The sequence below is a fragment of the Paramormyrops kingsleyae genome, chromosome 15 (assembly GCF_048594095.1).
Source record: "Paramormyrops kingsleyae isolate MSU_618 chromosome 15, PKINGS_0.4, whole genome shotgun sequence".
Taxonomy (NCBI): Eukaryota; Metazoa; Chordata; class Actinopteri; order Osteoglossiformes; family Mormyridae; genus Paramormyrops; species Paramormyrops kingsleyae.
In genome coordinates, this window is record NC_132811.1 from 20,815,268 (window position 1) to 20,829,761 (window position 14,494).

At 41.6% G+C, this 14,494-nt stretch overlaps 1 protein-coding gene across 2 annotated transcripts; it reads left to right on the top strand.

Annotated features, from left to right (window-relative positions):
* The first annotated feature begins 328 nt into the window (after nt 1-328).
* Nucleotides 329-14,181, top strand: fbxo15 (F-box protein 15). Of its 2 annotated transcripts, none has more exons than XM_023794403.2 (13): nt 329-457; nt 1,081-1,234; nt 1,317-1,352; nt 1,420-1,615; nt 2,365-2,451; nt 2,774-2,878; nt 3,980-4,216; nt 4,679-4,879; nt 5,915-6,044; nt 8,284-8,366; nt 8,870-9,015; nt 13,014-13,138; nt 13,571-14,181. In XM_023794403.2, exons 4-13 carry the CDS (start codon nt 1,470-1,472, stop codon nt 13,838-13,840), a joined length of 1,530 nt encoding a protein of 509 aa, XP_023650171.2. In that variant the 5' UTR covers nt 329-457; nt 1,081-1,234; nt 1,317-1,352; nt 1,420-1,469; the 3' UTR covers nt 13,841-14,181. The 2 variants fall into 2 exon arrangements, with proteins under 2 accessions (XP_023650171.2, XP_023650170.2); XM_023794402.2 differs by having other exon boundaries at nt 1,452-1,615.
* Nucleotides 14,182-14,494: the final 313 nt, after the last annotated feature.

The following is a 14,494-nucleotide window of genomic DNA, read 5'->3' on the forward strand; positions in this document are numbered from 1 at the left end:
GCCAATTCTGAAACCAAATTGAAAATTAATACCAGAATTCACAAATGCATGGAGCACACAAAGTGAGAGACAACTAACAGAGGGCAAGTAATGTGCTGAATAGCAAAAAACGTTAAAGCAGTAACGCAAGCTAGCTTGCTAATAAGCAATCAGCTAGGGTTACCAGATAATCCACATCAGGGAGGGCACCAACATGGACCTGGTGCTGGTGCTGGTGCTGGCTTGGTGCCTTTTGAGAACCTGCCTGCGTTTCCACCGGTTTAAAAAAGAACGGAACAAGACTGTTACGTAGACAGAAGTGAAAGTAAAGTAAATGTTAATTTGTATTTCGTTTTTTGGATTTATTTTGGATTCTACGTTTTTCTAAGCTGCCGAACGGAAAAAAAATCTGCAGAGTATGACTCGTCGCGCCCTGGTTCTAATGCCTGTATCCACTTTTGTCTCCCCGCCTGTTCGTGTGAGTTAATTCTCGCTAGTTCTTTTTGCCGTTCTTGCACTTTGACTGGTTTGTTTCCTTGATTGAAAGCTGTTTCACATTAACATTAGTGACACATGCATGCATGATTACAGGAGAACACACGTTACTAGCCAGCACACAGCAAGAACTCAGTGCTTAAGTGAAATCCAGGACCTTTTAATTGAAATGGTAGTTTGTAAATCCTGTCCTAGCTCAGAGTGTCTTCCCTGATATGGATTATCAGGTCACCCTACATAATGATTAGCTAATTAATACTGATCCATCTTAACATGCATAATAACCAAGTAGACACAGACGTACCATGTGTTGTGACTGAGTATATGACAGGAAAACAAACCGCTCTGTGTCATTTATAAAGGAAACTGCACGCATATTAGCGTTTTATTGACTTGTCAAAAGTTGCTAAAAGTTACAAAATAAATTGCTGCTAGTTGCTAAACTGCTGTTAGTTGCTTCTGTGAAAACGAAAGTTGCCGTAGCCTGAAAAATTGCTAAATCTAGTCCAAAACTGCGAAATTGACAACACTGGCTCACAGATCGGAGGGGGTGGGAAGGGGGGTGGCCAGGGTATAAGTTGTCCTCCCCTTACTCATGCATGACAGCTGTAGGTGGCCATGCAGTGTGAGTTGCGGGGTCTGAAAGAAGAGAACCGGCACTAAGATCACGCGGAAAGCGCCGAGCAATGGCTTGCGCTGTTTGAGCCCACGCGGACAGCAGCGTCCAAAACGTAGTCAGGCTGCAGGAGGCGCCGAAGCTGTGAGTTTATTGGGAAGGGAGTAATTGACCTGTGGTAATACGTGTTTGCGGTGCTAGTGACTTTTTTCAGTTTTTCTACAAGGTACTTTTAATTTGAGGGGGAAGCATTTTCTGACCGGTAAGATAAGAGCAATTTTGAAAGTTTACGGAATTTAAAGGCCTACTGAATACAAACGAACCCACAGTGCGCGCACCGTGGCCCCTGTGCTGTTTCCAGTGACACCCGCAGGTTGCCATGGCCACGGGACGCGGACGCGCTTTGGCCAGTTTCATGCAGGGCGTCGAGAAGCTGAGGAAAGCCGGGTCCGGGTCTGAGTCCAGACAGGACCCCACCGAAAAGCTGCAGCAAGCCCCGTCCGGCTCCGAGTCCGACAGGACCAGGTACCGCTGGCACCGTAGGCGAGGTTCTGCTGAGCGCCCCCTCCCTCCAGAGCAGGGCCGTACTGTAGCTACGTGGTCACCGAGGTCCGGACCTCAGTAATTTTTTTATGAGTATAAAACATTAACATAACTAACGTTTCGCGTAACTCATTAATTACAAAAATATATACTGTCCCCTTCAAAAGATGTTTAAATAATGTTTTGATGAGACCCACCCCCGGATCCTGGACCTCACTATTTTTCATACCCTGGCTACGGCCCCAGAGCAGCAGAAAAGAAATTCTGTCTGTTCATTATTATAACCATTTCAGTAGCACTTGGTATCTGGCCGCAAACCTGCTAATTCGCTTCTGTTTCACATGAAATGTAGTGAAATATTAAAGCTGGTGTAAATAATTATAATGTCACGTAATGCAGCCAGCGGTGTTTCTTTTGACTTTTCTTTTCACTCGCTCTTCTGCGCCCCCTAATTAATTGGCACCCTAGGCGATCGCCTATGTCGTCTATATGGTGGGCCAGCCCTGGCTGCTGGTGTCATGTACCAGCTGAACCAACTGTCAGCCCCCAGTCAGGAAAATGACAGTGGAGATTCTCTTTAAAACCTGGCCCCAATCAAATTAACCTTACAATGTGCAGCGAACATCTGTTATAATGTCTGTCTGTGCTATTAATGAATCAGATTGTGACTTTTCTCGCAATTTTTGTGTTTCCTCTGAATTGCACTGGATTTGCCCCTGTTCCCCTATGAGACGTGGACATTGCACTGCAAAGCATCAAGGCAAGGCAGCTGCTGCCTGCCAAAGCCAGGTCCAGTGTACCCAAAACTACCTCGACAGGCAGGTGAAACGTGCTGTTTGAGATTTAAAGCAAGTTAAGATTGTGCTCTGCAAGTCAACAAAATCGTTACTCTGTAAGGTTACTGACTCTGCAAGGTATGTGATGTGTACATTAATGATTATGGGCAGAAAATGTCCCTTGTGCCAGATGGCCAAAGGAGCCCTGATTACTGGAACAAGTAAAATATACAGGCTAAACATCTGTGTAAGTATATCCCTGCAGGGATTAATAAAGCATCTGTCTGTCTAAGCTGCCATTCCCAAGCTGTAGATATGGCCTAGTCAGTCTCCATTTCGGTAAGCTGTATGTTATCCTCACCAGGATGCCTCCTGAAGTTCTCCAAAAGGTACTTTTGTACCTCGATGCTGCCTCCCTGCTTTGCATTAGCCATGTGAATAAGACGTTTTACGAGCTGGCCAACAGCAAGTAAGTATTCATTTAATTTTTCCTGATCATTTATTTGCAGTTTTTGCCCACGTTCGTTTATAAACAAACACAGAAGGCTTTGTCTGGACAGCAGTTTAGTTAAGCATTAGTGCTCGCTGCCTGATTTACATTTATTTAGCAGATGCTTTTGACCAAAGTGATGTAGAGGCAACGATCAGAGCCAGCGAGTGTCCAGCAGCATCCCTGCAGCAGGTTGGGTTAAGGGCCCAGGAGTGATATGATTGGTCTGTCGGCTACAGGCAATGAACCCACAACCTGCTGGGAATGGGCACACATGCCTACCCCACTGAACCGCTATTAAAATTGGCTTGTCTGCGCTTTTATATTGGCATATTGGAACTGACCTGTAACCAAGCTGTACCACAAATAGACTAGTTACAGCACAGTTTCAGCTCGCTTTGGTTTTCCACTGCAGAAGGGTTGGCTCTGTAAAGGTGATGCTGGGTTTGGGGAGCAACACTGACATAAAACCGACAGGATGCTTATTTACTGCTCTCACAATGTACATCATGATTTACCGTGTGCTCAATTCTGCTAGTATGTTTGCGAGAATCCCCATGTTATGTTAGCATGAAACCCTAGCAAAATTAGCATCCACTTGTGTAAATTTTCATTACAAATCTATTACATTCAAGTTGTTCTATTCTACTTTTAAAAAAAAGTAGGAGGCTGGAAATTTTCCAGTTCCGAGTTATTGAGAATGCATCAATACACCACAATGTGCAAAACTGCTAATAATGAATCATGACACTAACAAACTGCTTGGGTGCTACAGCATCTGCCCAGAAACTGAAGAAGGATGTTATAAATAATTTATAACAGTGTTAATAGATCTTTTAATACAGTCCATCCTTAATTTCCTCGCCATTGTATACTGACAGCCGGGCTGCACAGAAATTAAAAATCAGCAGTGGACTTTTGCCCAGACTGGCCCACTATATACAGCCTCAGGTCCTACATGATACAATTTCCTGACCCACAAACCTGTTGGTATGTCCGATGGCCCATCCAGCTTTGAGTGAGAGCAAGCGTATGATGTGCTCCGCACCCCTCGATTGACACTGGATTTCTTCCTTGCAGCTATATGTGGCACAGGATGTACTTGCGTGAATTTGAAAAGAAGGCATGGAAGCCCAAAAAAGCAGAGGAAGTGACGGAGAGGATGAATTCTGCCTGCATACATGAGAGGGGGCAGGGCTACTGGAGGAATGTGTACTTCAGGAAGATGTCTGGATACAGCGAGGAGCGCTGGAAGCTGCAGCTGAGGAGACTGGACCCTTACACAGGGCTGTCCAGGGACACCGTGCAGGTGCTCAGGTCAGCGGCTCGCCCCTGGTGTATGTCTGTCTTTGTTTTTTGTACAGATCTCATAAGACTCAGGAGGCTTTCTGTTTACCATCATGTAAAGACTGTAGGAACTGTGCTAGGTATACATTTTTACATATACAATATACTCTGTGTTGTATATGCGTCCGTCCTGGGTTTCCACATGCTCCAGCTGTCCTTTGAGACCTCACCCGACATTGAAACACGCGTTAATTGAGGTGTTATCGAAGGCCCTGCCTCGCCTCTCCCCTGGGTCGCCATGTGCTCCTTTCTTTCCTGTCCTTTGAGACCTCCCCTGACATGTCTAACGTGTTAATTGCAGTGTTATGGAGTGCTCTGCCTTTCCTCTGTCCCAGGTTACCATGTTCTCTGCTTGTCCCCTAACATGTCTAACACGGTGGTTTATTTATTTTATTTTTTTTTGTTTTGTGGTGGTGTTTTTGCCTCTTTCAGGAGCCTGAACGTCTCGTGGGAGATCACCATGACAGATAAACACGGGAGAGAAACCACTCTCGAACAGTCCCACGCCTACTTCTCCGACTCTGGGGTTACACTCTGTTGGACCAAAGGCAGCTTCCCCTACTTGTACAAGATCTCCTCACTGCAGCTGCATGGTGTGCGCCGGATGCCTCTGATTGTCTCTGGCGTGAACAGGTACGTCAGAGTGCCGTGACTGAGAGGGATAGTTGCTTAACCAGTTTCCCTCAAGTACCATCAGCGGACAAGCTTTGTGTCTGATATGAGTGACCTGCTAGAGCAATATACCAGAATTATTACCACCCCATCATTTTCTACTATAAAAATTTGCGACGGGTATTGATTTTTGGCTTTACTTTGACATCTGGTTTTGCCTGCAGAGGGACTTGAGTTTAACCATTTTGTAGGGTTGTAATTTTGCCTTGAACTTGAAGTTTTGAATTAACCAAAAATCTCAACTCCATCAACCAGAAGTGACAGCTTTCTAGAGTCAATAAAATTGCTACATTTCACTTGAATTGAGTTTCCATATGGTTGACCTTTTTGCCTTTCTTGTATTTTGCTTAGACTGAAACATAAGAAATTGTTCCCTACATTGTATTCTCCAAACAGATTTTTCACTGGTAGATCTATAATGGGTTGTGTTGAATTGCATGGCTCCATAAGGACTGATGTACCTCTTCATATAACCCTGGATATCTGGCCATCTTGTGGGAGGGAGGACAAAAAACAAGTATCTGATGTGGGTTAGTTTACAGAGGACAATGTTGTTGAGCAAATACATCCAGTCCCTTATATACCAGGCCAAGCACATGCCTGTTCACACGCTCATAGTTGCCAAGAGGATGGGTTGGGGACCTAGATTAATAGTATACAGACTGGAAAATCATGTGTGTGCATCAGATATTTAACTCTGAAGAGGGTTTCTACAGACTAACTCCTCTGTGCCAGGACAAGGCTCTGTCTGACATTTATCAGTGTCACAGACCATACCACCCACCATGCGCCAGGGCAGTATTTTCCACAGATGGCCAGGTTTTCTCACTTTGTGTCTGCTGCTGCAGAATAAATTCATTGCATTTCAAAGTAATGTATCTGTGTATGAAGCTGCCTGACGTTCTGCTGCAGATGAGCACATGGTGCTGCAGTAATAATAAACCTGCTGCCAGTGAGTCCATGAACGGGCTCGACTTGCTCTGCCTGTCTGCCCAGACCCGGCTGGCGCTCCCTCATCTTTAAGCTGGATGGAGACACGATCCGGAGGACTGGCCAGTACTTCGGTTCCGACCAACTGGTCAAGCTGCTTCACCTGCAGCCGGGACTCGTTATCGCAGTATGGAGGGTACGGCGGGATAAGATGATGCGGGGAATGGGCACGAGGTGCTTTATTAATGACCGATACGACCCAGAAGTGCAGGCCAAAATTACAGTTCCATTCATTTGGAAATCAATTGGGATATTCCTGAAAGCTTCTGCCTGTGCAGTGCTTGCCTTTAACTCCAGGGGTCTCATTTATCAAAATGTTTGTAGAATGCTTCCTAAATGCGTGCATACAAATTGCCGCTATACACAGGCGAATTGGTACTTTCCTGTTGTACGTACAAACCGTCATACGATGAGAACACTAAGTGTTGCGCATTCTAAATGTAACTGCGCGTGCATGGCAAGGCTGATCTACACAAACACCCTCAATGAATCATAAATGGCCATATAACTTCCACACAATGCGTCAAATCGCACAATAGGAGAACATGTTGCAGAAACTGAAACCATCGAAGAGACGTACAGGCAGTGTCCAGGTTATGAACGAGATCCGTTCCCTTAGTCTGTCTCTTCGTTGAATTTGTAGGAAAGTCAGAAAAATAATGGTAAACAATAATAATTATACCATAATTATAAAAGTACCTACATATGGGACTGTACTGTGCCTCGGAAAAACGAACCACCGAAGCCGTAAAATGTTTTCGCTAGTATGACAAAGTAGCGCGTGTGTTCGTTATTATGAACCATTGTATTTAACCCAATTTTTTTTTATGTCTTTATAAAGGCTTTATGGCAGTACGTTCGTAAGTACGAGTTGTCTGTTCGTCGGACATTCTCAGCCTGGGGTTTGGCTGTATATCCTTATTACTGTTTGTAATATTTTTTGCACTATACAGTTGTTTTATTTTGTAACTTAAAAAAAAACAAGAAAAAGAAAAATGTGCCGGGAGGGTGAAAAAACAGAACTTCACCGAGAATTCAGTGGAAGTTTTGCTAGACGTAATAAAAAAAAAAATAATAATAATAATAATAATAATAATTTAAAATGGGTATTGTTTGGCAACCTTACCAGTGGCCCGTCAAAGTGAATGACCCAGCATGGGGACAGGTGACACATGCAGTTAATGTTGTCACCTGTAATGAGAACAGCGGTAGAGGTGTCTGATCTGAAAATGGCCACCAAAAAAGGGTCGCAGCCCATAGATCCAGTGTCCGTGCCACAGGGGTGGCCCTAGCACCACGTCAGTGTCACCTCTGGGTGGTAAAATAGGTGCCATCATAGGGGGAGTCATTCCAGGTGGTGGCACTGACTGTGCTGCTCCCTCACCCATGGAAGAGGCCACCAGAAATAGGTACGAGATTTTTCTGGTTGTGTTTAGCTGGCTGCAGCCAGTAATTAGTGCGTCGTACACTGCAGTAGTGGAACAAGTGAATGTTGCGGAAAATTAATTGTGCCAGACATGTCAGTTGTCTTGTAAAGCATGTATTTAGTGACTGATATATTATTTTTGGACATGTACTTTTATATGCTTCTGGAACTATTTCTTGTCATTAGCATGACCTGACTGCACGTGCTTTGCGCAATCAAAAATAGATTTGTCTATCAAGGCTGATATTTAAGTGTGAGTCTGTGCATATCCTGTGCCAGTCTGTTTGCTTAAGTTACGCTTCTCTACCACTAGGGGTTAGTGCTTATGTATGGTCTGGATCATTTGTAAATAAACACACATTGGAATGCACAGGAAGAAATGCATATGATAAATACAATATATATGTAAAAATCTCACATTTTCATGCACAAACCCTTCATACGCACAGTTGATAAATGAGACCCCAGATTTTGGTGTAATTAGGACCAGGGTTGTACAAACTTCAGAATTTAAGAATTGTGGCCCATTCCATCCATAAATTGGAATTTTGAATTGAATTGGCCACATTCCACAAGATGTTGAATTGGAATGACAAGAGGAATTTAATTTCAAGCACTGTATGAAGTGCTCTTTCACCATAGAGAGCACAACAATTAAATAAATTTTTTTATTATAACATATTTTTAAAGGTGACACTTAAAATGTTACATTCTGTAATTCCAAACAATGACATTATATTACTGCGATACAGTATATGCTGTGTATGCTTATATGCAATTCATATTGAAATGTTAAGCTATATTGGTACAGCTGCACCTACACTCTATATGAATTTGTGTGAATTCAGTTCTATTTTAATTGTGCTTTGTCTTGTATTCAAATTGCCAAAAACTGGCATAAAAGGCTGGCTCCATGTTTCCTTTAATGAAGACTTTGTGTATCTTTTAGAGCCATTGGTCCATAGTATTCATCATGGTGAACCTCCACTTCCACAGGCTGGTAGAGAGAAGTCTGCTGGGGACGTCAATATGGTGGGCTTACACTGTCACCCTTTATTACTACCAGCAGAGGGCAGCGTGCTGACCTAAACACACAAACACTAAACAGTCTGTATGTATCTGTGTGTCCTCATTTTCTGGAAATATTTTATCATTAAAATGGATGTGCCTATTGATGATATTTACAGCAAGTGCAGTCACATTCTGAGAGCAAAACATAGTATCTGTTATTGTTAAATCATCCTGTCCTTCAGTTACTGCATTTGTACTTACGTTTGCATTAGCGTGTTTGTAGAAAGATACATCTTAATGTATTTTCTAAATCCTGCTTTGGTGCACGTTGTTTCTTTGCGGGTGCGGGGTGTATGTGACATACAGATTTACATATCAATCCACACAAATATGTAATATATCATATATAGTATGGGTGTGCCCTTTGTGAAATTGTTCAGAAATCATTAAACTAATGGATGTTTGTGTGCCGATATGCCTCTGTTTCTTTATCTGTCTCTGAATGCTTTTCATTCTGATTTAAGCCCCTATGTGGCACCAGATGACAGACTGCCCTTTGATGATGTGGACCCCGAATATGGTCTCCATGGATACTCTCTGCACATATCTCTTCACAACACGATGAAAATCATCATGTCGGGGCATTTCCCTCAGCTCTCCTGCAGGAAAGGTAAATGAAGAGGAAGCCGATTGGGTGCCTGGTCTTTCCGTGACTCTTATATTAAGTGTGTGACATCCAGTAGTCCAGAGCATGAATTTCCCAGCCGCTGTATTAGTGAGTTTATGGTATACTGGAGGAAATTGGGTGTGTTCTGAAAAGGCTGTCATAACTGAAAAATGGTAATGAAATGAAGGTTTTCAAAATGTAATCAAACTGAAATGCCTAAATTAATCGCTGCTCTTATTCAGTTAAGTGATTCAGCACCTGTGAGGGTAATGCCAAAATGCCAAGTCAAGTTTAAGAATCATTACTTATTAAATGTATTGTTGAGAAAAAAAATTATAATTCAGCTGTAAAAGAGGTATATTTTATATAGAGCAGATCCTTTCTGATTCTTCTTGGATTTGTGAAACGAAAAGCGTGACGTTAAATTTAGGCCATTGGGCCATTGTAGTTGGCTTAACCTGATTTGCTCTTTTCAGGTAACAGCTTCTAGTAGATTTCAGTTTCTGCAATTAGGCCCATTCTTCGTGCATTGTATTTTAATGACGATCTTTGCCTTAAATTAACACAATACATCAAAACAAATTATGAAGTATTCTCATTATGGCTTGTTAGCCCCTGTTCGCTTACAGGGCACTATGATCCATTTCTGTACTGGACCATACTCTAGAACAGAGAGCCTGTGTTAATTTACCTGTCCTTCTGAGTGGTTTGGTTGTACAGGGCCAGAGAAATGACCATAGCCTAGAATGAGAAGGCAGCAAGATCAAGGTTTCCTCTCAGTATAGATGGATTTGCTCACCGTACATTTGTTCTGGAGAGGCTGATTAGTAGGGCTGAGCGATTTAGGGAAAATATTTAATTGCGATTTTTCTGTCAGATATTGCAATTACGATTTGAATTGCTATATCATTCTTAAAAGTAAAGCTTCGGTTCAGTATTCAGTGTGTAATACAGTAGATTTAGAACATATGATGTAGCATATGATATTTGAGAACATCAAAATATAAACTGGTCTATATTCTAGTCCAAGGATGAGAACTTGGACAGGTGAAGTGCTCCTAACATGTATTTGTTTTCTGCTAATTTAAAAAAAAAAATAAAAAATAAAAAATTCAAACCAAACACATCACATAAGCTGTGACTGTGTTTAACCTAAGTACAGTAATAATATTAAAACAATTCCTGAAAGGGAAAAAAAAACAATACGGATCAGACAGCTAACATTGCATGCACCACTAATAATTATGAAGTGATTATGATGACAGAATTCCGTGGTTGTGTAAAACAGATTTTCATGCTAGTAATTTAGTATTGTACCCCCGTGTAGAGATTTGTGCTTGCATTTTAGTTTTATACACCCGTGCAGCAAAGTCCTTGTTTACAAAAAAGTTTTGCATACTTTTATTTTCAAAGTCACAGATTTGCAACTTCATATTTGCTCATATTTTCAGAAGTAATGTTACAACTATGAACCTGGATTATGAAATTAAAATAAGTGTGAAAATCTCAGCATGGGTGTGCTAAATTCCATAAATAATAGGACCTTTCTGTAAACAATCTGACCATGACATATGTAGGTAGTTTGCTTATAGCTCAACAGTGGAATCAATATATATATTTTTTGCACCGCAAATGTAATGTTTTCCTGGGGTTTCACGTGTTTGTTTGTGGGCATATACACAGTCGCCTTGGCTCACTTCTAATTGGTGAGCATAACTGTCACACAAGGAGAACAGCATTAATTTGTAAAAATATTCTCACAAGAGCTTTAAATCCTGGGTGAGACATGCTATATAAAGCATTTGCTAAATTGCATTGTTTGAAATCATAATTTTGATTTGAAATTGATAAATTGTTTAGCCCTAATGATTAGACTTTGATTCAGTGCTGCAGATTTGGGAATCGCTCGGAAGTATATATGGCCTCAGGATCATAGCTATTGATATTAAGCAACAAATTTCTATTTGGAAAAACTCTGAACAGCAGTGGCCAACTTTTCTCGATCTTTCACATCCAGATGAGTTACCCCTTGTCTCACCTGCTGGGCAATTGCCCGGCAACATTGCTCCAAAAGTTGCCCTGTACACCATTGCTAGGCTGATTTTACACATTTTTTTTCAGTTCCTATCCAGTTCTGATACACTGCTGATACTGATGCATATTCCGGTGCAAGAGCTCTTTTTACGCTAATATTTTAATATAATAAACATGAACAGCTCAGGACAAAATTAAGAGACCACTCTAGTTCATAAAAAAATCTGCATTTAATCCGGGTTCTGCTGGCAGAAGGCTACGCTGAACAGTAGGTTGCTTCCAGGTTCAAAATTTTTAATACTACAGTACCCAAGAATAAGGTGAAGCAGGAGACACTGGGAACGACCAGAAACCAGCCAGGTAGAGGGCAGGAGCGTCTTTATAATGCCAGAGATGACGGTCAACTTATCCTACATTGCCTCATGAATTGGAGCATGACATCAGGTGACCTTCAAAAAGACTGGGAAACCTTAAGTGGTACGAAGTGCACTGCTAGGACAGTTCAGGCTCCTAGAAGCAGGACTGAAGTCCATAAAGCAAGGTAAGAAGCCCTTCAGACCCAGGTTGGAATTTACAAAAAATGTATATTTTATGCAGAAGCATACCCATAAATTGAGAAATGAAACAAAATGTTACTGTGGTCTCTTAATTTTTCCAGAGGTGTATAATTATATAAATATTTATACTTTGTTTTTTGTTTTTTTTTGAACTAGTAAATACAAATGAAAATATATGCCAAAAAATCTTTGATTAGGCTACTAGAAACATGCATAACGTACTGTTCCACCTCATTTGAACATCTTGTATTAAGTGTTTGAGTTATTTGCAGTTCAATTTGAATCTTCCAAGCAAAGATACACAAGTGGCGACTGCATAAAAAATGCCCCACAGTGTTTCTCCTACAGGCAACAGTGTGACTTAAACTTCGTTGCAATAGCAGCCTCTTGTCTATCACAAGCAGTAGCAAGTGTGCAGAACAGCCCAAGCTAGCAACTCCCAAATCATTGGTTTTTCGTATTGCTCATGTTGTCTCGCACAGTTGCGTGTGCTTTTAGTGGGATTTTCTGCTTTTTACTTCCACCTCTTAAAACTTTTTTTTTTTTTTTTTTTACGAAGACTGCAAATCACTGTGCTACTAGTTCTTGTTTCAAGCAAAAAATACTTAGTTTGCAGGCATGTTTGTTTGTTTGCTTTGCAAGCATGCAAGTTGCATTTGCTATCCTCAGCCTCTTATGTGATGTTCTTGTATTCCTCTGACTGCACAGGGTATGCACATGACTTCACAGCAGGTAGAAGTCATTTCGCTTACACCCAAAAATACTGAGTGGCAGCATTAGCGTTCAGTTGGAATGCCACAAAAACACAAGAAGTAGGTGCCACGTAACTGCAAGTCGATTTAACAATAAATAGGAGCTAAACTAAATAAATATCTGACATGAATCGGTCACACATGGCTGATACTTGATCCATCTAATAGGTATGGATCTGTGTACCTCTAATCATTACCTTTAGACCTGTTTGCTCTATGTTAGTGACATCTGGATTATGAAATATAGTGTGTGAAAGTCTTGTAAAGCATGCTTGATTTTGTAAGTTCAATGTATAAAATAGCCGGTAATGTAACAGTAGATGGCGCCAAATCGCTTACAGCAGCGTTCGCCAACTGGTTATGACACTTTCTACACACACCCCCCCCCCCCCTCTCCCAAATTTGGCAAAAGAGACCATACCAAATCCCTGGATTATTTTCTGCGTAAAAGTAGCTTACACTGTTGAGAAGGTTGGTGACCGCTGTTGCCCAGTGTGTACTTGGTGGGGAGGGGGGCACAGCCGAGCCAGCAGAGGTCTCTGCCCCAGCGCTGTATGCTCAGGTGTGGGTGCAGTGTTACACAGACCCCCTCACCGATCAGCACGATGCAGGGGCAGCACTGCACTGACCTTTGCATTTCACAAACTCCCTGCCCCAGACCAGATCCGAAACGGCTTCATAAAGCTGACGGCTATCAGCAGGAAGAATCTATCCCAGCAATCTGCCCTCTCCGGGAAATTCATCCTGCCATGGAAGTCTGACTTTCTGAGTGGCAGTATCGAGGTAATCCTCTTTGCCAAGGGTGGGCAGTCTTACTCTGAAAGGGCCGTTGTGTATGTGGGTTTTAACTGCAACTCTCTAATTGGATTACTAATTAGAGGACTGATTGGCTGAATAGTCCTCACACCTGGGTTTGAACAGGTGACCTAAAGGTTACCCCAAAAATCCACATATACACTGGCCCTCTGTGGATAGGATTGGTCACCCCTGCTCTATGCAAACCCACTGGTACTCTCATTCTCCTCCCTTTCTGAAACGGAAAAAATATATATTTTTTAAAATGTATCTGAATGCAAGACAGTGACACATCATCTCTTCACGAGATGCAACATAGCAGCACGTTTAACACAGAGAAATGTGTTTCTGTAATATGATTCATATATGTATACTGTATGTTTTCGCTTACGGTGTTTTTCTCTTGCGTTTAATTGGTAGAACTGCTGCATGATGAATTTGACTGTTCTTGATGAGGCCCAGCATCCCTTCTGGTGCGTCAGTGTACCTGTGACCATGACCCTGTCTGACAAGGGCTCTGTGTCCTATGACTTGGATGGAGAGAACTTCTACATCAAACACCAGGAAATGGACGGCAAGGTCATGCTGGACCTGGTGTGGATGAGGGAGCACTCACAATTCTTCCTTGTGCACCTTGTGGTCTACATCTCCACCTCCAAAGTGAATGAACATTTTGGGCGAGAGTATTGAGGCAGTCGCGTCTGAAACATGGTTTACTGCTTTGTTCTTTGAGGAACCAAACAGTCTTACAAAATGTTTGCATTCAGATAACTGCTGACACATCCTTGTTTTTTTTTTAATACTTAATGTTATATTCCTAAGCTTCCAGTGTTTAATGCAACGGATAAGTTGAAAGAGGCAGTGAGGTTTGATGTTGCTATTACAATGGCGACTGTATTAGTTTTACTTTTGTTAGTTAAAACATTCTTGTTTGAAAGAAGTCATTGTGATGTTTGTTGATTTGTCAAAATTTCAGAATTTGGGGTTGGGTTGAAATTTGTTCTAAAATAAATCCACTCCAGAATGCATAATACTCTGTCATTCATATTGTGGGTGTTTGAATGATCGCCTTCACATTTAGATGTTACAGTTGAATTATTCAATATATCAGAACCAAATGTGTGATAACATCCTTATAAAAGAATGTAATTGACTGACATGAATCTTGCATAGTATTCTACATTTTTCGCAATCGGTCTATTTGCACTCATCAAAAGCATTCATATTAAATCTGTGTGTTTCCTCTTCTGCTGCTTTTATGAAACCGTACAATCTTCCTGATGCTCACTTTTTTTGTGTGTATGTTAGGGATGTACTGATCTGACTTTTTCAGTTCCGATACTA

Coding starts and splice junctions, on each gene's coding strand:
- fbxo15 (XM_023794403.2), top strand. CDS start 1,470: ATGGCCACGGGACGCGGACGCGCTTTGGCCAGTTTCATGCAGGGCGTC. Junction 2,879..3,979: donor TACGAGCTGGCCAACAGCAA/GTAAGTATTCAT, acceptor TCTTCCTTGCAG/CTATATGTGGCACAGGATGT. Junction 13,139..13,570: donor TTCTGAGTGGCAGTATCGAG/GTAATCCTCTTT, acceptor TTTAATTGGTAG/AACTGCTGCATGATGAATTT.